Source organism: Pteropus medius, unplaced genomic scaffold (genome assembly GCF_902729225.1).
Source record: "Pteropus medius unplaced genomic scaffold, Ma_sr-lr_union100, whole genome shotgun sequence".
Lineage (NCBI taxonomy): Eukaryota > Metazoa > Chordata > Mammalia > Chiroptera > Pteropodidae > Pteropus > Pteropus medius.
The window spans coordinates 58090-80191 of record NW_024340697.1 but is presented as its reverse complement, the minus strand read 5'-3'; the positions used below and the strand labels follow the sequence as shown (position 1 = coordinate 80191).

Here is a 22102-nt window from a genome sequence, read left to right as displayed (position 1 = left end):
CGCGCAGGTGCGTGACCGCCGCTGGAGGTCCGGAGAGACGGCAGCAGAGTTGCCACTGGGGACCGTGGCCGGGGCGGGGCATTCGGATTGTTGCAGACTTGGGTCGGGCCAACGGGGGCGTGACGTGCATGAGTGAAGTGACGTGACTCGGCGTGACGACGTAGCAAGACGGAGGGGGCGTAACCAAGATGGCCGCGCGCATGAACCTCTGATTTCGGTAACGGGTGGAGGAGTTCTCGTTCTGGGTAAGGTCCGGCGGGTATATGGAGTGCGGGAGGCAGGAGGGCTTATGTTACCAGAGGGAACAGGGACCCTCCCCTACACACGGCCACGCGATGCGATGGGTACCGGAGCCGAGACAGCTGTCGGCCCGGCGAGGACGGCCACAGTCCAGGCGTCACTTCAATGAAGAATGGTGGGGAGGGGGCAGGAAGTCGCCCCTTCCCTACTCTACCCCTATTTCTCCATTCTAGGGTTCACTAGACATCTACACCTCCTTAGGGCTCTGTCCATCTAAAGGTAGAATAGCTGTCTCAAGTAATTTGACAGCTGAGGGGGTTGCAGTTCCAGAAACCAAGACGCAGCAAGCTGGGACTCAAACCTGTATTGTTGATCTCTCTCCTGACAATGCCAGACGCTATGGACAGATTCAAAGCCACCCTCCGGGCAGGAGGTCAGCAGCATACCTGTGCCATGTAGACAGCTCAGAGCCTTCTCTACTCCACAATTCTTTCTTCTATTCTTTTTCTTTTCTGCCCCGCTTGGGAGCTGGAGGGAAAGACCCTACAAAATACGAACGTCGTTGGTGGCTATGATTGTTTGTGGCATGAGTTTAAAGCTACTGCTCTGAGGATGCCGGAACTAGTTATTTATCAGTGTAATTGCCTCTCGTTAGTTTTGCTGAGAAAGTTTGAGAAATATGGGGAGATAACGAAGCTGTGTACACCTTAATTTGGGTAGGATTTAATCTCTGTCAGACATTGAAAACCACATTACTTCATGTTTTCCTTTTATCCTTTATTAACAATCTCATCATCTCCATTTTGCTATTTAAAAGTCTTACTGGAACATGGAGATAAGTCAGAAATCTCTGGTGAGAAAACCTGCCCCACACCCTACCTATAAGCTGCACCTGCACATTCCACAGACAGGTCACTGTTCTCAGCCTGCATTGGAGTCTACAGTAAACTGAGGTTAACCCGACTTACCCTCCTTTTTGGCCTCTGGTAAAGAACTGCAGTGTTCTTGAATGTTTTGGAAGTGAAAACCTTTCAGCTTTCTAGGGCTTTCGTCTTTCATTCAGAAATTGTAAACTCGGTACTAGGACTGAAATTCACCTGAAGGCCCAAAGCAGCAACGGTGAGTAGGAATTATCTAGGCACGAGGGAGGGAGAGTCGTCCAGGGAAAAAGGAGTATCTGCCCCGGCTGGAGAGAGGATCCACAGTTGAACGAATTAAAGTCCATGTGGCTGGTGTTCAGGCTGGAGCTGGAAGTGGACGTGACAGACAGCAAATGAGCCTATCATCCTCGAGTGATCACTGAACTTGAGGAACTAGAGTGGATAAACTATGGACGCTCATTTATATCCACTCCTCGCCCCGATGTTGACTAATACTCAATGTTTCGTCCTCCTCACAGGTTGCCACATGATCGTCGGTTTCTACTGTTACAGCTGTTCCTCCTCTATCCTCCTGCCTCTAGGTTATTAGGTTCCTGCAAGCTCTTTGGGAACTGATCAACACTACAAGCCAAAGATGGCGGTGATGAATAGCCTAAGAGCCATCCTTCAAGCTTCTCCATGCAGATTGCTGTGGAGAAGGTTCCAGATTCCAAGGCCCATGCCAGCGAGGCCCTGCAGCCTCTACACCTGCACTTACAAAACGCGGAACCGAACCCGTGAGTCCACTGCTGCCCTAAAGAGAGCAGGAGGCTTGTTTCATGAGAATGCCGTGTGCTGAGGATTTGTAGATAGGATGTCAGTGGCATTCTAAGTGGGTTTATATGCCTTAAGAACCGTGAGAATTAACTACTTGTTCTCTCTTTGTCCTCTGAAATAAATGAGGAAAGTTCTTTCTCCCCAGCTTTATTGAGACATAATTGCAATATAACGTTGTGCGAGTCTAAGGAATTCCAGGTGACGATTGGATACACGTATAGATTGCAAAATGATTACCATAGTAAGGTTTGGAAAGGTCTGGACCGGTTTTAACATGTTAAAAGGATGTCATGCAAAAATAGGACAAGGGAGACGTCCCAGTTGCAAATACTTTGGAACCTGTTCTTCATTGTTTCTTGTTAGCAATTGTCTCTTTAGTAAGGTTCATGCACAGACTGCGAATTATTTCTGTGACTCTCAACGTGCTGGAAGTTGCATATTAATGTTTATAGCAGTCCAGAACAGTAGCTTCACACTCTGGAGCATTCTTTCCCGAGTTAACGAATAGCAGTTCCTTCGGGCTGCCCAGCTCGCCAAGTGTGTGTTCTGCTGTCAACACAGCAGATCAAGTGGTCTTCCCTGCAGCCTGTCGCATCTCGTGCCCTCCAGAAGTAGGAGTCACCATCCGCATCTCCGTGGGGCAGGGATTCTCCACTGTGGCACTACTGCCATGGGGGTAGAGTTGTCCTGTGCACGGTAGGAAGTTGGAAGGCATCCCTAAGTGTGTCGACATTCCTGAATGTCCCGAGGGACAAAATAAACCTGGTAGAGACCCCCTGGGGCGATAGGAGAGGATAATGTGTGTGTTGGTGGAGAGATGGGTTTAATGAAATGGCAAAGCATATTTTATATATTTTCCACTTTTCCCATGAATTAACTGAGACTTTTCACAGACTTCAAAGTTCTAGGTTCTTAAACGTTTCCTCTAAGGGTTTACTCTCTTTGACCCTATGTGCACATAAGAAAAGGAATTCCTCAGTAATGCTCATCTAGTTAAACGCACTGCCTTGAAACTGCTTCACGAATACATTTTTATTGAGAGTTTATTTTGTTTCCTCCAACATTGATTGTATTCCTTTGAAATGAGCTGGCCAGAGTCAATACATTTCTGGTTGCTGGGTGTGGCTTCCTCCCAGCCGGCCCACTTCCTGCCCAGACTGGCTTGGTCTCAACACTGGCACTTTGTGGTCCAAGGCTTCAAGTGGAAAAAAAAAATAGTCATGTTTACCTAGTTACTAAAGTTGTACTTTTTTTAACAGAAAGTTGAAAGTTATAGTACTAAAATCCGACGTGCTCCTGTCTTTAGGATAGTTTTGTTTCTTTCGTGCTGGCAGGAACAAAAATGAGTGGTGGCTTAGGGATGTGGGGGCTTCCCTTGATTAATGTCCCACATCAGGTGTTCTTGTTTGTCCGTTACTAAGAAAAACAGGTGACAGTCACCGTCTGATTTTGTTTGGGGCCTATTATGCCATCCCTCCCTGTTTTCTGGTCTCTGCTGCCCTGGGCACTGAGCATGTCCTGTTCTGCTATCCTGGTGTAAAGACGGTACTCACTGTGTCCGGAAGCTCGGTACCCCAGCAGAAAGCCCAGTGTGCACTTGTGACCAAGAATGACCCAAGAGTGTTGAGGGTTAAAAAAGATCACTGGGGTGTCCTTCACTATGCCGGCCACACAGTGAGGATACCCTGTTGGCAGCTACTTGTGGTCCTGGGCTTGTTTTATCCATCACCATCTTTATCATCATCATGGTCTCAGCGGCTGCCTCAGGTGTTTGACCGTTTTTAGGATTGGGTGAAGCAGAATAAGTTGCACATGGAGGAGGAGGATCTGGCAAATTTGGGAAGCAGCATTTCACTAGAGCCCTGAGCTCCCTGCTGGTCCTTCAGCCCCCACCCTCCCCCCAGGTGATCACTGGCTGTCAACTCAAATTGCTGTTTGCTGTTAAGTCAAGCAGGAGACCGTAAATGTTGGCAGTCCTAACTGTGAGACTGGTGATAAGATAAAATAAAGATAAAAGCCTTGTACCTACTACCCAACAGGAAAATAAAATCAACTTCACTTAGTGTATCATCTAGTGAAATTTAACCTAATAGTCACATTAGAAAAAAGTGGGGCATGAGATCTTTATAAATTTAATAATATTAATTCTTAATTTAATGAAATATCATCCAGAATGGAAATGGTACAGATTTGTTATTATTCCAGTGATTCTTAATGTCATGATCTCCTTACTTTTAGAAGGAAGAGAAACATTTCTTTTTAGGAGAATTTGGAGTAGAATAGCACTGTATAAAATGCAGCCGCTAGCCCTAATGTGTATTTGCATGTAAATATAAATTTTTAAAAATTTTATGGCCAAACGTGGCTGGCACTCATCATCTTGGCAATGAACACCATCAGAGAAAGTTCTATTTGACAGCACTGGTCTGTATTGTAACTGAACCGTTAGGAAGTTGTTCTGTTATTTCTCCAATTAATTGTGAAGAACACAAATAAAGCCTGGCGAACAATAGTACAGTAAGTCCTCACTGAACATCCTAGAAAGGCTCTTGGAATCGGTGACTAGCCACACTAGCCACTTTTACTATAGTTTAATTAATATAAACAAGAGTTAAGTTCCTGTGGCATAGTCCGTGTATCAATTAGCCTGTGGTAAAGCTGGTTCCCTTACAGGTCCTTTTGCTCAAAGTCAGCAGTTTCCAAGAAGCTATCTGCTCTGTTAAGTGAGGGCTTAACTGTACTAAAAAGTTTGTTTTGCAGTATCTTCTTCACAAAGAATTCTGTTAATCCCCAGATAGGATAGACAAGGACACCCAGACTGTGTCTTCTTTCATTTATCTTTCAGACAGTTATGAGAATGAATGGACTGGTTATGAGCCCCTCAGGATTATATTAAGGAACTGGGAGGGGGAGGTATCTGCAGGTACAAGGAACTAACCCATAGCGCTGAACTCACCCCCAGGAAATGTGGGCTCCAGTCTTCTGCACTGACGACTGCGTGTGTGTGCTGTGGGTAACACGGCTCAGCACCAAGGTGCTTATTACGCCCTTACACCCGATGGTCTATCAAGGCAATTTATGATCTGTGATCATCCTCAAACAAGTCACTGCAGTAAGCCCTAGGCCTGCTAGGGTGGACTTCAATTAGAAGAGGAACTAGCAAGTCTCAAGATAAAGGAGAGTGTACAGGGCAAGGCTGGGGAGAAAAAGGTAAAAAACATATAGAGTAACGCTGTCCAGAAGATATAATGCCAGCCACATAGAAACCTAAATACAAATCAAGTGTTTCTGATGAAAATTTAGCATCCAAATTGATGTGTCCTGTACGCGTAAGATACACAACAGATTTTTAAGACTTAATATGGAAAAAAGCACAAACTTTCAATTTTTCATATTGATTTCACGTTGAAAAGGCAATATTTTGAATGTACTAGGTGAAAAAATATTTTATAAAAATTAATTTCACTTTTGTTTTTAAACCTTTTAAATGTGCCTCCTGGAAACTTTAAAATTATCCATGTGGTTAGGATTCCATTTCTATTTTTAAGTACTGGTATAAAAGGATAAAGGCAATTAACCTTAAATAAATAATGATTAAAACATGAGGTTAGTAGAGAATGCATTTTCAAAGGAATAAAAAGATAAAGGCAACAACTATGGGAAACGAACATGAAAAGGAACTAATATTTATGAGTGCTGTGTGACTGTACACTTGCGAAGTGCTTCATTTATTTTCCTAAGAGGTCTCTGATAGTGATATTATTCTCTCCATTTTTTAATCAAAGAAAGTGAAACCCAAGGAGGTTAAGTCACACAACTAGCAACTGGAGAACCGGATCGAAAATCTGGGGACCACACTGTTCACAGGCCTCTGAGCTCCTGCAGGCTCCACGAGTGCAGGCCTCCCGCCAGCTCCCTGCTTTGGCCCACTCTGGAGGCTGAGTGTTTTAAGGGGGCCCAGGATTTGACATAATCAGGTATGGTAAGGCACACAGACGTGGAAATAATGGTCATGACCGGTGGATTTTATTTTACTCACAGACGCCTAAAAACAAGAGGCGCGGTTCGTCATGCAGGGCACATGGGAGAGCACCAGGATGGGCGGAAGGCAGAGAGCGTGAGGGGAAGACACGGACAGAACCTTTCTTGTGGTTTCTGCGGAAAGGAATGGGGGAGGCAGCGTAAGCGGGTTTAGGGGCGACTACTTTGGATTGTTTCAGTGGGCTCTGGGTCAGAGGCTGTCCCTAGCTGTCTGGTACCTGGCCCTGGGGTTATTAGGACAAGGATTCCTGGCCCAGAATGAAAGGACCCTAAAAAAAGAGGGGATTGAAGTCTGGGCTCTGGATTGGATGGTTTGCAAATGAAAGGTGGGCTCCCAGTTTTTTGTTCTCTCTAGGAATCAGCTAACCCTAGGAGGGGCAGCCTCTCTAAGTGTCAGCAAGGCCTCAGATATCAAACGTTACATTACAGGAACTGGACAATACGGTTATTGCACTGAGGCTTCTGGAAGGAGCCCTTAAGGATTCAGGGGCCTGAGCAGAAAGCTGGGTCTTACTGGACTCTGGCTTACTCTGAGAACTTTGACCATGGCGCCTGGTGAGCCATCTGCCAGGGAGGCTCACAGCAGGGAGCTGATGGCTCAGCCCACACTTTTCCCTGCAGGCTGTGGGCTCCAGCCTGTCAGCAAACAGCCTGCTCATTTGTTTTGTATCTACTTTCATTTAGTGATGTTTATAACATTCTAAATGGTCAATTTAAGTGCAGTTTCAGTACTGGGATTATTTTTAGGTAGGTAGTCACCAGGTATCTGATTTTAATTCACATGCTATTACAGTTCTAGAGTGAGATGTCAATCATTTTAACGTTTTCTCATTAATTGTTCTTTAGCTACACAAACATCATAAAGAGCTACAAAAATGGGTGGATGCTGTGCCCCCAATTCAGGTAATATATTTTTTTTCTAAATCACTTGAAATATATTTTACTCTCAGAGGAAATACTAATATGGCATTTTGGGAAATGTAATTCATTTCAGTGTAATTCAAGTTCTCCTTGAAAGTCGCCTAGAAAACAGTTGGCCATTTATGATGCTGGTGTGTTGAGAGAAACCCTGGCCCTGGCCCACCTTTCAGGATACAGAAGTGGTTCCATTGGTGGGCACTGGTCACTCTGGTTTTGCTGCCATGGCACTGGGTACTTGGGGACTCGGGACCATAGTGCTGCCCCCTCCTCTGCTCCCGACAGCCGCTCCTTGTAAATCCTTGTGGAAACACTCAGAGCAGCCTTCTGACTCTGGCTGCCCTCCCTCAGGCAGGGGGCAGAGGAACGTTGGACAGAGACCTGGCTCGTCCGCCCTTAAAGAGCAGTTAACCCATAGCCTTCAGGTCAGACGCCTTTGTCCAGCTTCAAGATGAATTGTTCAGTGTGCAGAATCCCACAGGGGCTGCTCCCCGGAAGTCCACATACTCTCTCTTTCCCTCTGCCTGCCTCTCCGTCTCCCCCTTTTCTCTTCCCTCCTCTCTCTCTCTCCCTTTTTAGGCAGGATCCTGGCTGCTCCTAATTCGCCTTGTGTTTTAGAAAGGGGGATTGAAAAAGAGAAGCCTCCTTCCTTAAGCACCAGGCCGCACCTGATGCCTCCCAAAGAGTTCAGAGGAGCCCACCCACTGGAAACTCACTAGAATGGAGGGAGGAAATGGGTTCTGCTGTGTTCCCACTGAGCGGTGTCAGAAGTACACCCTTAACTGCAGGGACACAGCAGGGTGTGACTCAGGTTCTAGGGCACCCCTCTGGACCGCTGCGGGTCCCCAGACACTCTTGGAATCACCCCTTGTCATGCGATTCCTGAGTGCTTTTCCCCATGAAATGATAGCTGGTGACCCTCTCTTGGCCAGGACGCCCTTGTGGAATTTGGGTCATTCGACCCTTCCTGCCTGATGCCAAGCTGCCCGGATTACTGGACTTACTCAGGATCCCTGACCACGCCGCCTCTCTCCGAGTCCGTCACCTGGATCATTAAGAAGCAGCCCATCGAGGTCGATCATGATCAGGTATGTCCGTGCCCCGTTCCCACGTATGGAAGGCTGGTCTGCGCCATTTCAGCAGGTCTGGGCTCAAACTCTGGTATCAATTTTTGTAAGTTTCTAACATCTTCCAGTGCTTGTACTTTTTTATTAAAATGTGCTCATGTCTTGATCTGGGTGTGAATTAGGAAACACTTCAGATTAACCAGAGAGAGGAGTTAAAACAGAGAAAAACATAACCTTTTTACTTTCATTCTTGACAGTGACATATGTTTTACTATACATGCAATGAGAAGAATCTCTATAAAAATTAAGACTTTTAAATGGAAAAATGACGGCTGTAAATAGCTGGATTTAAAACCCTATAATTTCCTTTTTACCGTGGAATCTCAGGGTAAAGATAGAACCCAACAATGCCTATATAGAAATTTTATTCTAAGAGTTTAGACTTGGTATATGTTTTTACTTTAGAAACTAAGTTTAAGTGGTGATTAATACATCAACACACAAAACCCTGTTTAATAAACATCTACAATAATAACTGTTTTACTTGTTTATATTGGATTTTTATTGGTTAAAATTTTTTCACAAGATCAAAAGCTTCTAAATTCTATGTTTCGAAGCCGAGGTAACAATGAAACCAAAACCCATCAAATATTGTGATCCCTTCTGCTCAAAAAAGTAGACAATAAGCCAATATCTCTCAAAAATATTTCAGAAAAAAATAAAGCTAAATAAAATATTAGGGACAGAAGCCAACAGTACATCAGAAGAAATATATACTTTGTCCAAATGTAGAATGTTTTTCAGTATTCCAAGGATGGTTCAATATTAAGAATGATATGGTTGTGATTAATATACTTCAGCCCATCAGCAAATCTCATGGGAAAACTCATTTTCATTTCCTTAGATTCCTAAAATACATTTGACAAAATTTGTCATCTTTTTTTAAATTTAATAAAATGCAAACAAAAGGAGAATTCTCTCACTTGATAAAATAGATTAATCTCAGCTCAAAAGTAAATAAATAGTATGCCTCATGTGGAAATGGTTTCTACTAACTCCACTGTTATTGGCATATTAAATATTAAATTCTGGTAGTAGCCAATAAAGTTAGACCAAAAGAGATAAAGGAAATTAAAGAAACAATTAGTGGAGTACCAGATTTATAGAAATCAATTCCTTTGACATATGTAAATCACAATTCGAAGATGTAATGGAAGAAAGAGCCCTACTTATAATAGAAACTAACAAATTAAAATACCTTAGAATGAACACAAAATGTCAACAAGAAAACTCTAAAACATTTCTAAGGGACAATAAACTCAAATTAATAAAATTCATACCATGTTATTGAATAGGAAGACATAAAGATACCTTTGATATCAATCCCTCCTAATCGTTATTCTCCATGAATTATTTATTCTCCATAAATTTTATGCGGGCCCAATAAATATACCAGTTGCTATGTGGTGGGGGGCTGTACTGTAGTAGGATGTTTAGGAGCATTCCTTGTGTCTCTACCCACTGTATGCCAGTAGACCCCCAAGCAGTGACAACCAAAAATGTCTCCAGACATTTCTTTAACGTGCATTGCAAACTCAACTCTGTTTGAGCACCACTGATGTATGCTAATCTCCAAAATCAACTAACTAATGAAATCCATTAATCCTCTCAGTGCTTGAAAAGAAGAAACAGACATCTTCAGTGTCTATGAAAACAGCTTTTAATTAATTAACATGTCGATTTGCATATGGGTGATTCACTTATGCCTGTAGCTCACCAGCAGAGGACTGACTGGTTCCTTGGAGAGTCATTAGCCTCAAACCAGAATGACACCCACTGGGTTACATTGTAGATAGGATGTGGGAAATACTGTAAACATTAGAAAAATTACATTATAAGCAATCTATACCCAGTGGCATTAGACTATTCACTCTGATGCAATTACTACCTTAGGAGATATGTTAGCTATGTATGAAGAGTCATTTCATTCATGAAAATTGTCCTAAGAAAATTATAGTAACTTTTCTGTTTTCAAAATCATATACCTGGAGATCATTCCATAAATAAGGATTCAGCCAAAAACGGTGGGAAAAAGTCATCTGTGAGGGTACAATGTTAAGAGTCTCATTACCTGCACCCACTGGCTCCCACACCCCTATGTCTCAAAACATTTGGTTTGGTGTCTCACCCCAGAAACCTGGTGTTTCCTCATTAAGCTCTATCTGGTGTCATCACCTTCGGCTGTCCACCTCTCAGATCTGGATGGAACGTGTTGCCCACTCTTGGATTTGACCGATTGCGGGCTTCTGCTTTCTGTTCGTCTCCCATCCCATCTCTGGGACCAGCCCAGTGCCTTCTTCATGTGCTTGAGGGAAATTTTCACAAAGAGAGATTGATTCACACTACTTTAAACCAGCCTCCAAGCCTAAGCGCTATAATCACTTCCCCAGAGCTTTCGCTTTGTTTTTGAACATCAGTGTTTTCAGCTATTAGTGAAAATGTGCATGGCTCCCTTTACTCCAACATGACGAGCAGAAATGAAAGGAGAGACGTGGCATTGGTGTTCAGAGACAACATGATCTACCTGTGAATGGATGAAGATTGAAAATACAAGTCCACATGAAACCAAAGTTGTCGGTGCTGATGAAGAGGAATTTTCACTCAAAAGGCTAATCAGCTCTTTGTTCTGCTTCTGTAGATATGCTTGCTGCATAGGCTTTACTCGAAATTAACTAAAGACTCATCTTCCCTTTTGCTTGTTGTGTCTAAGCAACAAATGTTAACTGTCTGTACCCCCTCCCAACTCTCCAATTTTGTAACTCTTTGTAACTGCCTGCAACCCATAGCAACTATTGGGCTTTTGTAACCGTCTGAGGACAAATTAAGCAATCAGTCCATGCCAAATAAGTTCTATATAAGGAATATAGCAATCGAGCTCAGGCCCAGATTTGCAGAGCACTAGCTCCTATGGGACCACCAGTGTAATAAACCTGAGTTCTCCAACTCTCCGGAGTGCTGCTTCGCTCTCGCCTGATCTGATTTCTGAAACATTTTGCAAAACTAAAAGAAAATCCTCACTGCTTTCAGCATTTGCTTAAGACTAAAATTGCAAAACGTACCCTAGCAACCATTCTAGAAAATAAAACAAATCCCCTTTATCAATAAAAATAAATTCGTTTTCCTTAAAAGAGCATTCCTTAAAAGTGTATTGTGTGCATCTTTAGAATAATGAATGAAAGTGCACTTCTGTCAATGTTCTGTACTTCTAAGAACCTAGTGGAAATTGTTATATTTTCTCTCTCTAAACTTCAACTACAGACGTGAAAGCGCTCCTAGGCCCCTCTGCCCGGAGCTCCGTGCTGGCACAGCAGGAAGCTGGAGGTTCCCCTCGCCTCAAGAGCAGGGGGCATCTGGTGAGGTGCCGGTGGGCGTGGGGCGCTGGCTTGGCGCGTGTACAACCCAGTGCCGGGACAGTTCCAGTGCGCAGTCGCCCCTCCTCCTGACCTTGCGCACAGACGCCCCACGCGCTGTCCTTGTACCTGGAAGTCCCACCGGCTGACCTTGCGCGCGGACGCGACACTCGCTGTCCTTGCGCCCAAACGACCCACGCGCTGTCCTTGCGCCCAAACGACCCACGCGCTGTCCTTGCATCCGGACGCCCCACGCGCCGTCCTTGCGCCGGAATAGCAACGGTAAGTCTACCCCTGCACACTTCGCGTCCGCACACAGCAGGACCGTCTGGGAGCCGAGTACCCCTCAAAGGTCCCGCTCCTGCCGCACCGCGATCATGGGCAGCTACCTGAGCAGAGGCAAGGCCACGCTGCCGCCCTCCACTGGGGCACGCCAGTCCCCACCACCCAGGCCTGCCCGCCACCAGCGGGGCTGCGATCAGTGCCGAGACACTCACGTCCACCTGAAATGCGAGGTCTGCAACCAGCCCCTGCCCACCACGCCGCCCGGCCAGAACTACACCCGGGGCCGCAGGGCGATGGTGCCCGAGGCTTGGAGGCGCTTTCCCAGCAGGCCGCCTCTCTGGTCCTTCACGGGGCCCGATTTTTCCAGCAACGAGAAGGCTTTCATGAGGCAGTGGCTCCGGAATGCCCGCAACCCCCAGCGCATCCGCAGCCCGGTGATCGTGACGATCGCCCCTCCCGAGCGCAAAGGGAGCCTCTACAGGTGTGCACCCGTCCAGGAGCTCCCAGACCCCTGTGCCAGGGAGACCGTGCTGAAGGCCCTCAGCCAGTGCAAGAAAGGAAGGAAGAAGTTCGACGGGCCACTCTGGTTCGAGATCTCCGACGCCACGAGCACGCAGCTGAGCCCGGAGCGCAGGCCGTCTGCCTTCAAGCCCGTGCGGAAAAACGGAGAGACCCTTCCCTTTGTGCCCAGGCCTGGGCCTCTGAGAAGAGCGTCTGAGAGGACACCGATCTGCGAACTGACTGCCACTCTCCCTGAGCCGCCCCCGTCTGCCGCTCAACCTGCTGCAAGGACACCACCAGCGCAGGCCACAGTCACAGCCTCGGCTGGGGAGCTGAGAGCGGATCAGCACTCGGCGGGCCCTGATGTCCCCCAGTGTCCTAAGAGTCAAGGCCCCGCCACCACCACCTCCTGAGACTCAAACTTGCAGTCCTTTTGCCCTAGGGAGCACTGCTCTATCCTGGCATGAGTCGCTGACACCACCAGGTCACCGCCCACCACTCCAGCTGGCAGGTCTGTTAAACCCGGGACCCCCTCCTCTTAGCCTGCAGAGCCCACTGCAGAGACTAGGCTGAGAGCGAACTCTGCCTGCCTCCCGCCCACCCACCCTGCCTTTTCCCCAGGAGCACACTGATCATGAAGTGCCTCACCCCTCACCCCCAGCCCAGTTTGTATAGTTCAAAGTTGGTTCGTATTTTAAATAATAAAGGCAGCGTTATTATCGTGGAGGTTGTCGCAGTCTGACTTTCAAAGGTTCATGTGTTAAGATTCCGCCCACGCGGTGGTTTCCCCATCTGGGCACAGTTAACATCCGGGCCAGATGATTCTTTGTTGTTTCGTGGGTTCTGTCCTCCGCATTGTAGGGTTTTAGCAGAATCCCCGGTGTCTAACCGCTAGGTGCCAGCAGCCTACCCACATTGTGAAAACAAAATATGTCCGATCCTTGCCAACTATTCCACGGGGCTGTGGGGTGCGTGTGTGAGACAGAGACAGAGACAGAGACATAGGCAGACAAAACACACTGGTGGAGAACGACTGAGGGACAGTGACCTCTGCTGGCAGAAACAGGTAAGCTTTGTTTCCCAGAATGTGCGGTTTTAAAACACGTAACAAAGGTAGAGAGATGAGCAAGATGAAGCGGTGTGTGCTTGGCAAAACCATTTCCCCCAATTTTGTAGAATGCTGCAGCGGGTGACTTACCCATGGCTTTGCCCTGATTAATAATCAGACAGTATAAACATTTTTAAATGATTTACTTATTTAAGGTCTTCAGGCTGGCACATTTTTAAAGTTAAATAATATCAACTGCTGGCAAAGATGCGGAGAATTGGAGCCCCGGGCAGTGCTGTGAGTGTCAGTGGGTCAGTGGTTCTGGAGCGGCATTTCCTAGAACAGAGCGAGACTACCAGCAACTCACTCTCACACACACACACACACTCACATACACACACTTTCTCTCTCTCTCTCTCTTTTTCTCTCACACACACACACACACACACACACACACACGGGCGCTGAGATGTTCTTCGTGAGTCGAAGACTGGACACCTGTACGCAGAAGTACAGGGAGGAGAACACACTGGGTAGATGTACGTGCGATCGCGGGAGTGCTCGTGCAGATCCAGGGAAAGGAGGAGCCCAGGGTTTCTGACTTGGGGGCTATTGGGCCAGATGATTCTATGTTGGGAGGACGCCCTGTGCATCGCAGGATGTTTAGCAGCGACCCTGGCCTCCATCGAGTAGTTGTCATTAGCAACCTCCAGTGGTGACCATCGAAATGTCTCCAGGTGTCGCCAAATAGCCCCTGAAGGACAAAATCTCCCGCAGTGGGAAACTACTCAACTAGAGCTATTCTTTTTTTTATGAAAGGATAAACCTCAAAAGTGCACTGTTGAATGAAACAGATGGGAGGTGGAATATTATGTGTAGCACATGCCGTTTACGTAAATTAAAAATAAAGTAACGTTGCTGGCCAGGAGCCAGGTCGAGAACCATTATTACCTAGGTACTCTCTATATCTGCACAACTCTTCTTTAAAATCTAAAATTATTTCAAATTAAAACGTACATGTATATAGCTATAAATTAATATATAGATATATTCTAGCAAGAGGTATACAATAATTGAAAAAGTTGCCTGGACACTGTACGATGAACTATAGATATGACAAATGAAAGCAATGGATAAATTAATAAGAATTCTCATTATCATTGGTAACTACAGAACACACACCTGTACTTTGAAAATAGGAAAGAGCAGTATGCAAATGAAAGATGGCATCCATCAGCATAAGGGTGGTCTTAATATTTATGTAAAACTTTAAAAAAATCTGTTGTCTATTCAAACTTACCAAGTATTTATTAGGACACCTCCCACAGTACTAGTGTCTTAAGAAGCACCATTTCCATCATTTCCCCAAGATTAGAATTAGCAAAAAAGGGGAATAGTTTTGGCTGTTTAGGTTCTTCTTCCAAAGAAGAATACTAAGTATCCCTCCTGCATGATGCTTCCGCTAGGAAGTGAAAGTCTCAGATGCTAAACAAACAAATCAGCTTGTGCTCAACAATACCAATCATAGAAGTATAATTGCAGAGATGTGTTTATATTTTGTTTAGATACGGGCAGTTGAACTAGTAATGAGTAAGCCTACTTCCTGAAGTGGCAAGGTGCGGGGAGAGGGCCAGGGGAAGCACACTCCTGCTTCTGGAAGCAGCTGCAAGGCAAAGGCTGTAGAAGAAGGCAGACACACACTCGTGGCCTGGGGCTTTCTCCTTGTTTGCACGTTGCTTTGAGAAATTACCTGATGTCTTGGCTCCCCCAAGAGTAAGAAACCGAGGCCCAACAAGCAATAAAACCCAGGCAGTGGGGAGCTACTTCGACTATGGCCATTCCCACCAGATCCACCATGGACCTGTCCTCCCAGGCGACTAAGGTGGAAGACGAGGGAGGAATGGGTGGCTGAGGCACTGCTTTCTTATGTCCATTGTATCTCGATGGACAGGCCCCTGGCTTGAGAGCCAGGGTGTTACGCATGCTTCATTCACTCACAGATGTTTACTAGGGACTAACATTGATTAACCAATGTGGTTAGGGATGGTTAGGAAAAGAGTCCCTACTACAAGGGCATTTAGATTCCATGACTCTGCCCATAAGTGCCAGGTGCAGGAGTTCAGTACTACTAAGACCCTTGAAGACCAAGGACACAGTGTCCTGAGCCCACCAGAAGATCGAAAACCTCAGTGGGAGCCAGAGTGCTGAGATGCCAGAATCTGTGCACAAGACTCTGTGCCCCATCTGCGAACGGATCCAGGACAGTGGGGAGGGCAAAGGGCTTCTAAATCTCACGTGGGTTGTCCACGGTCTTTGTCAGGAGGGTCTCTGATCCTGCCCTGACTTGAACTTTATTGTTCCCAAGCAAAGAACACCCCGTTTAATTTTATCAGCTGAGGGCCACCTGAGGGACTCTCAAAGACGTCCATCTGCCACACAAGACTTATTTGGGCCCTGGGACATGAGGCCAAGGCTCAAGTCTGTCCTGTGTTATTACCCCACCCCACCCCTGTATTCCTGACGTGTGGTCCATGTGGGCACTCAGTGAGTGAGCGTGAAAAGAGTGGATGGATGAATGAAGGTTTCTGAAATTTTCCCAAGAGACCTTGTGAAAACATAAATTGTTACGAGGCTGTGAAAATAGAGGAAGTGCGAGAGATGAGATTACGTCTCTGAAACTCCCCTTATACCCAGATACAGCTACTTAGGGACACATTATAACACTAAACTATAGTGAAAGAAGACTCCTGGACATAGCAGGCAGGGGTTGGCGATGTAAGGAGAGAACAGTAAATGTAAGGAAAGTTGGTGCTAACATGGAATTAACATGAAGACTGATTGTACAGACTTCAGTAGTTACCTTACTTAGCAACCAAAGGATGCCAATTCCTTCCACGTTTAGATTATGTACAATTAGTGTGACTTCTCTCATGATCTTCCAAGTGCGACTACACTGAATGCCATCTAAGATTTGCACAAAATGGAAAATTAACCAACATTCACTTTCTGAGCTAAATGTGTCTTTTTAAAGTATGTTTTAATGTAATAAACTGAAATGCCATTAGCACAGCTAAGTAGAAAATCTATATCCTCAAGACTGCAAATATAGATGAGTCTGATTTAATTTTTTAATTTATTTCAACAATCATTTTGTCCGACTGTTTTACAAAGTAATAATAGTTATGCAAATACAAATGGCTTCTTTCAGCAAATCACTAGAAAGGTGAATGTGTCTACTCCCTTTCCTTAAGTGTGGGGAGGCCTGGTCTGAAGGTGATTCTCCAAGAATTGGCTCCACTGCCATTTCTCATCAATGGCGCCAGACAGGGCCAAATGGCATCCAAGGGGCGGTAAGAATCGGGCTCTTCTTTCTGGAAATTAAAAGGACTAAATAGGAGCGGGGCCGCTGTCTTACAAGCACAAGACCGTTAGTTCCTCTTACCATGGATACAACAGCATGTTGTTCCTTTTTAGATCACAGGATCTATCCTTGAATAACTAGGCAGAGGAAGAAATCCATTCCATGCCGTACACCATTTAACTCAAAGAATACTATGCCTGAATTAGATTTCTGCCTCTCTTGCTAAAAATGATAAATTATTCTAAAAAAAATATTTGTGTAAACTTGGGCAATTAGCTTCCTTAGAAACTGCTTTCAACATTGTAATATCCTTGTGACTTGCAACTAATAGATAAATAACTCCTAAGATCTAATGCACAGTGTAGTGATTATGGGCAATAATACTGTACTGTAAACATCAAACTTGCTATCAGACTAGGTCTTAAATATTCCCCCCACAAGAAAGAAATGATAATTACGTGACATGATGGAGGTGACAGCTAATGTTACAGTGGCAATCATATTACAATATATTAATGTATCAACATGTTCTACACTTTAAACTTATGCAATGTTATGAAATATATTTCAATTTTTAAAAACCCTGTGAAACTTTTAATAAATCTGGCCTAAATCTTATTGTAAAAACTCAAAAACATCTGGTTGCCATCTTCAGTCAAAATCTCAAGTAACCTGACCTCATTTAACTAGAACCTTCTATCAACTAAAAATTTTGATCCATCCTCCTTTCTACTTAAGCAAATAACAAGAAAAATGTTTCCCATCAAAATTTGTAAATAATACTTCAAAGGAATTGCCTTGTTTCCATCACATTTATTCTGTCTTCCTATAATTCTTGCCAGGGCCAGCTTCTTGGGCATGGGAGCTGTGTAGGCACACAGGCCCCTGCCCTTTACAGGGTCCTACCCCTATTTTAATGCTCTGCTATTTTGCCATCTTGAAATTCTAAATCATTTTTGAACAAGGGGCCATGCATTTTCACTTTGCACTGGGTCCTGCAAATTATAGAGCCCTTCCTGATTTTTACATCTACAACTATAGAATCGCACAATGAGAATTCCATGCAGAGTAATAATTTACAACACTCATGGTTTTTCCCTGTATGCTTCAAAGTAGTTCACATAAATTTGATCTGATTGTAAAGTTGATATTCATATGAAAGATTAAGGTAGATTCATTCTAAGGACTAAAAAATATATAATATTACATTTTTTAAAATTTCAAGTACACATTACAATTTGTCATTGAATTATTTTCAAGAGATATTCTCTTGCTAGACTGACTTCCTTTGGGATCAGAGGCCATGGTCTTCTGTGGGGGGCAGCAATCTTTTCTGTAGGCGAACTAAATATTTCAAGTTTCCCATTGTAGCAGGAAAACAGCCATAGACAATACATGCACAAATGACCATGGCAGTGTTCCAATGAAACTTTATGTGTGGACATTAAAATGTGAGTTTCAGGTAGTTTTCAGGTACCGTGAAGATTCTTTTTTTTTTTTTTTTTTTAACAGTAAGGCATATATATATTTACGCTGTGTGTTCACCTCCCCATAGTTATATTTCTTTCTCTGTCACCACATATTTGACCCCCTTACACTGTCTACCTCTCTCTTCTCTTCTTCCCCCTCCCCTCTGGTCCATGAATATTCTTCCTTTCATTTTCTAACCATTTAAAAATGTAAAAATCATCCTTTGCTTGTGAGCTATATAAAAACAGAAAACAGGCTGGATTTGGCCTTATTTGTCATATTAATTTCAGGGCCCGGCACTTAGCAGGCTTTCAAATCTTAACTTAATTCTATGGATCCAACCCAGCAGTGCAGTTCAACGGGCTGGCCTTGTAGGTCAGTCAGTAAAGAAAGAGGTTCCTGCTTCTCGCACCATGGCCTTTGGGCGCCCTGTCAGCTCTTGCTTCCCCACTCCTTGACGGCATTTGGGCCGTTAGTGTAGCTTTCCTGTCACTTGTGGCTAGTAAAAATAAAAAGTTCAGGGCAGTGTAACCAGAACTTGGATTCAAACTGTCTTTGTGCCTCGGACATCAGCCCCCTCCGTCCTGAGGGCCATGCTCCATTCTTTAGCTCTCAGTGCCCGGCTTCCTCCTGCACATCGCCCCTCACCTGCCCCATCCCCGTTCTTGGTCAAGACTTGGATCCCTGCAGCCATCCTAGAAATGGATATTTCCCACCCTCCAGAATTCACTTCTGGCACCCGAAGACCTCTGAGAGGCAGAAGACTTACAACCCGACCCCATTGCCAAGCTACGCCGCCCGCCACAGTCGACATGGCCGCCTCCCTGCAAAGCTGTCTTCCAGCTCATCTAGCATTTTGTGGCGCCCTTTCCCATAGGGCGGGCTTGCTCGTGTAAAGATGCGGCCTCCTCTATGGCAGCGCATGGAGAAGCTGGCCCGGCACCTGAGTTGCATTTCAAACACATCCCGACTCATTAGGCAGCCTCCTCACTCAGCCCACTGTACAGCCTGGCAGCAAGATCAGCACATCCCTCCATCCAGGGTGTCCTGCCAAGAGCCAGCTCCTCCTGCCTGGACCATTGTTCCCCTTACAGGATCCTTCTTGTTAGTTCAGTCTCAATTTAAATGCATTTCTTCAGAGAATCTTCCCCTGATCACTCAACAAGCAGCCCCGCCACCCATTGTTATCAAGTTAGTTCTCTTCCCTCATAACACTTGTTTACCACCAATCTCTGCACCGGTCTGCAGACACGATGGAAAACATTTCCTAAGGACATTCATCGTAGTCAGCCATGTTCCAGCTTGGGTTTGGGAAACTTTATGCACCACACGCCTAGCACAGCTGTCCTCTGTGTCACTTGTTTCTCGCTGCTTTTTTTTTGTGCACTTTACACAAGTAAAGGTGTAAGCGTATAGACAGTAGTGGCCCCACGGGATGATTTGGGACACTTCAGCCTATGATAATTTCCATCAGCACTTCTTTCATAGCCACTCCATATAAATGTGAGATCTCAGAGATAGGGGAGCTAGTCATCAAAATGTAATTTCAACACAACACCCATCAGTAGACAAAATCCGAAGCCACCACTGGGTCTAGGCAGCCTCATTGACTGAAAACCAGAGCAGATATCTCACATGTCAGTAATGGCTATTTTACTCAGAAAATGGATTTTAAAAACTAATTTACGTTGTAGTGAAATAACTCTAAGCATGAAGGAAACCTGGCTTGAGATAGACTCTTGTACCAACTGTAATAAATTCAGACAGAAAAAGAATGACTTGCTCAAATACAAATAAAATCTAGATCTTCATTTTAGCGAATAAGATACTTTTTTCTCAGAGTGACTCATAAATATAAGGAGAAATGAGTTTGAGTTTCAGTCTCCCCTTACCTGCTAAAAGAGCTGAAGTATGGACAGATTTCATGGCTACAAACTTAAAAATCAAGAAAGACCATTGTTGATCCGGGATCAATGCAAACACTATTCAGACAGGAAAGGCTTGTTAACAGAATGCTGAGGTGGGGATAAGCCTGCTCAAGAGAAGATGAGAATGGTAAGCTCAATTCAGCACATGGAAATGAAGATGTCAGCCAGCTCTGCTTGGAGCGTGAGATTGAGTTGATTTTCAGATATTGGGGATAATTTGACCTGATCTTCTGTCCTTTCATTGCTTCCTCTTACTTCCAAGAGTGTAAGCTGGCTGGTGATGGGTAGGAGTTGAGTTTTGTTCACAGAACCAAAGCCTCAAACTATTTAGATTAGAACAGGATTGACATAGTTCTAGATTAAGTATCCTGCCAATGGTACTACTTACCTTGGGTAAATGTTAAAGGATTGAAAGCTTGTGCATGTAGCAGATGTCTACTAGGGCATTCAAAACATTTCGAAGAGATAGGCTCCATGCATGAAAGGAATGGAAATGTACAATTTGAGAAAGGATAAGGAAAGAGCTCCTAAAGCTAAACCTATGTATACTCTATGACCTGCAATTTCACTCCTGGGTAAATACCCCAGAAAAAGAAAGCATATGGAAACAAGAATGTTCATAGCAGCCTAGCTGCCTGCTGTGCATATACTTGACACATAACAGGTACTCAACGAATGTGTGAAATTGAATGGAACACATCTTTATATCTCACATGTGGCTTCACAAATCAAGCAACATATACTAGTTACATATATTTATCCATTAGTTTGGATATCTAGCCTATACTATAGGTTAAACACTTAAGCAAAATGACTTTATTAACAATTTCCATTTGAATCCATTAGTAATGACGATCTTTGGAATAATTTATTCAAGCTTCAAGTAACTATACAGAAGGGCCCATGCCTAAAGAAAGTACAGTGTTAGTAGAAAAAAAGTTTTAATTAACATGCATATGTTTCACTTACTGCTTTATCTCTCAACCTCATCTGATACTAAGCTCCTTTTTAAAAGCATTTTCTTGCAAAGGGAATGGTTTCGGTAAACACTAAGGTATCCTAGTTGTACTGGAATGACCAGAAAATAGAGCTACAAATATTTCGCCCCAAATATTCCTGAAAGGTTAACCTCAATCATAGATGGTTCAATAGTTTTTATCCAAACTCATAAAACAGAGGCTCAACTTTCAAGTATTGACACATCTGTAAATTTAGAAAAATAGTGAGTTCTTTAAGTCAAAGACTTACCAACCAGACAACAGAAAACGGAATCTAGTTTTTAAGTTTCAGAGTGACTGACTACCTAATTCATGGAGTTCCACATAAATAGCAGTCACCAGAAAAAAAAGGCCACGACATAGTTTCAGGGTGGAAAACTAAAGGCAAACAGAGAAAGGAAAAAGAGCACAACAAAACAAACAAAAAAAACCCCTGCCTTCCACCTAAAGCAGCCTTAGCCATTCTGTGACCGGGATTAGAATATGAAAGACACAAGCCAGCCACCAGCCGAAAGGCTTAACGATTAACCCTCATCACTTGGGTTAATACTTTGATAGAAGCAGCCCATCTCCTGTCAGTTATTTACGAAAATCTGTGTGGAAAACAAGTTTGTTGTCCTTTACAAACTACCTTGAAAGAATGTTTCTCTGCTGTCTCCAAGGTGGAGGCCTCCCCCACCCCTCTCGTTTGTCTGGGAGAGCTCAGCTCAGGGTGGGGAGTACCCAGTCCTCTCTGGTGGTTTTCCTTGGCATGAACTTTCCACCTTTCCACCTTTCCGGGCCCAAAATATCTGGCTCACAGATAAGCTGGCTTAGTTAGGGCATCCAGTGTCACTCCTTGCTATCTCTGGCGACCAAAGGCCTTACCTGGCTGCCTCCCCAGGTAAACATCCCAGGAGCTTCCAACTGGAAGGGAGTGGTGTTGGTCAGCCCTGAGGAGTGGCAGTTGTGTAAAATCACAGTTAGCAATATGGAGCAGTACCGCCCAATGGGACATACTATAGTAGAAAAGACAGATAAAAACAGTTAACAAGGATATAGAGAAATGTATGGAGCCCTCATACGTTGCTGGGAGGAATGCAAAGTGATGCAGCTGCTTTGGGAAAGTGTGGCAGTTCCTCAAAATGTTAAACATAGT

At 44.4% G+C, this 22102-nt stretch overlaps 2 protein-coding genes across 5 annotated transcripts in view; both read left to right on the top strand.

Moving 5' to 3' along the window:
• Window positions 1-75: 75 nt before the first annotated feature.
• The window catches only part of CA5B (carbonic anhydrase 5B), a 56841-nt gene continuing 34814 nt past the window's right edge, over window positions 76-22102 (top strand). Inside the window, exon 1 of one of the 2 annotated variants that reach the window (XM_039873346.1) lies at window positions 76-245. The gene's annotated coding sequence lies outside the window, so the exon portion shown is untranslated. The other variant, XM_039873353.1, reaches the window with a different exon arrangement.
• Window positions 1355-12883, top strand: LOC120611052 (POM121-like protein 12). 3 transcript variants are annotated; one of them, XM_039873377.1, is made up of 5 exons: window positions 1355-1897; window positions 5723-5914; window positions 6825-6881; window positions 7829-7984; window positions 11282-12883. In XM_039873377.1, exon 5 carries the CDS (start codon window positions 11751-11753, stop codon window positions 12570-12572), a length of 822 nt encoding a protein of 273 aa, XP_039729311.1. In that variant the 5' UTR covers window positions 1355-1897; window positions 5723-5914; window positions 6825-6881; window positions 7829-7984; window positions 11282-11750; the 3' UTR covers window positions 12573-12883. The 3 variants fall into 3 exon arrangements, with proteins under 3 accessions (XP_039729311.1, XP_039729320.1, XP_039729302.1); XM_039873386.1 differs by having other exon boundaries at window positions 10499-12883; XM_039873368.1 differs by having other exon boundaries at window positions 10441-12883.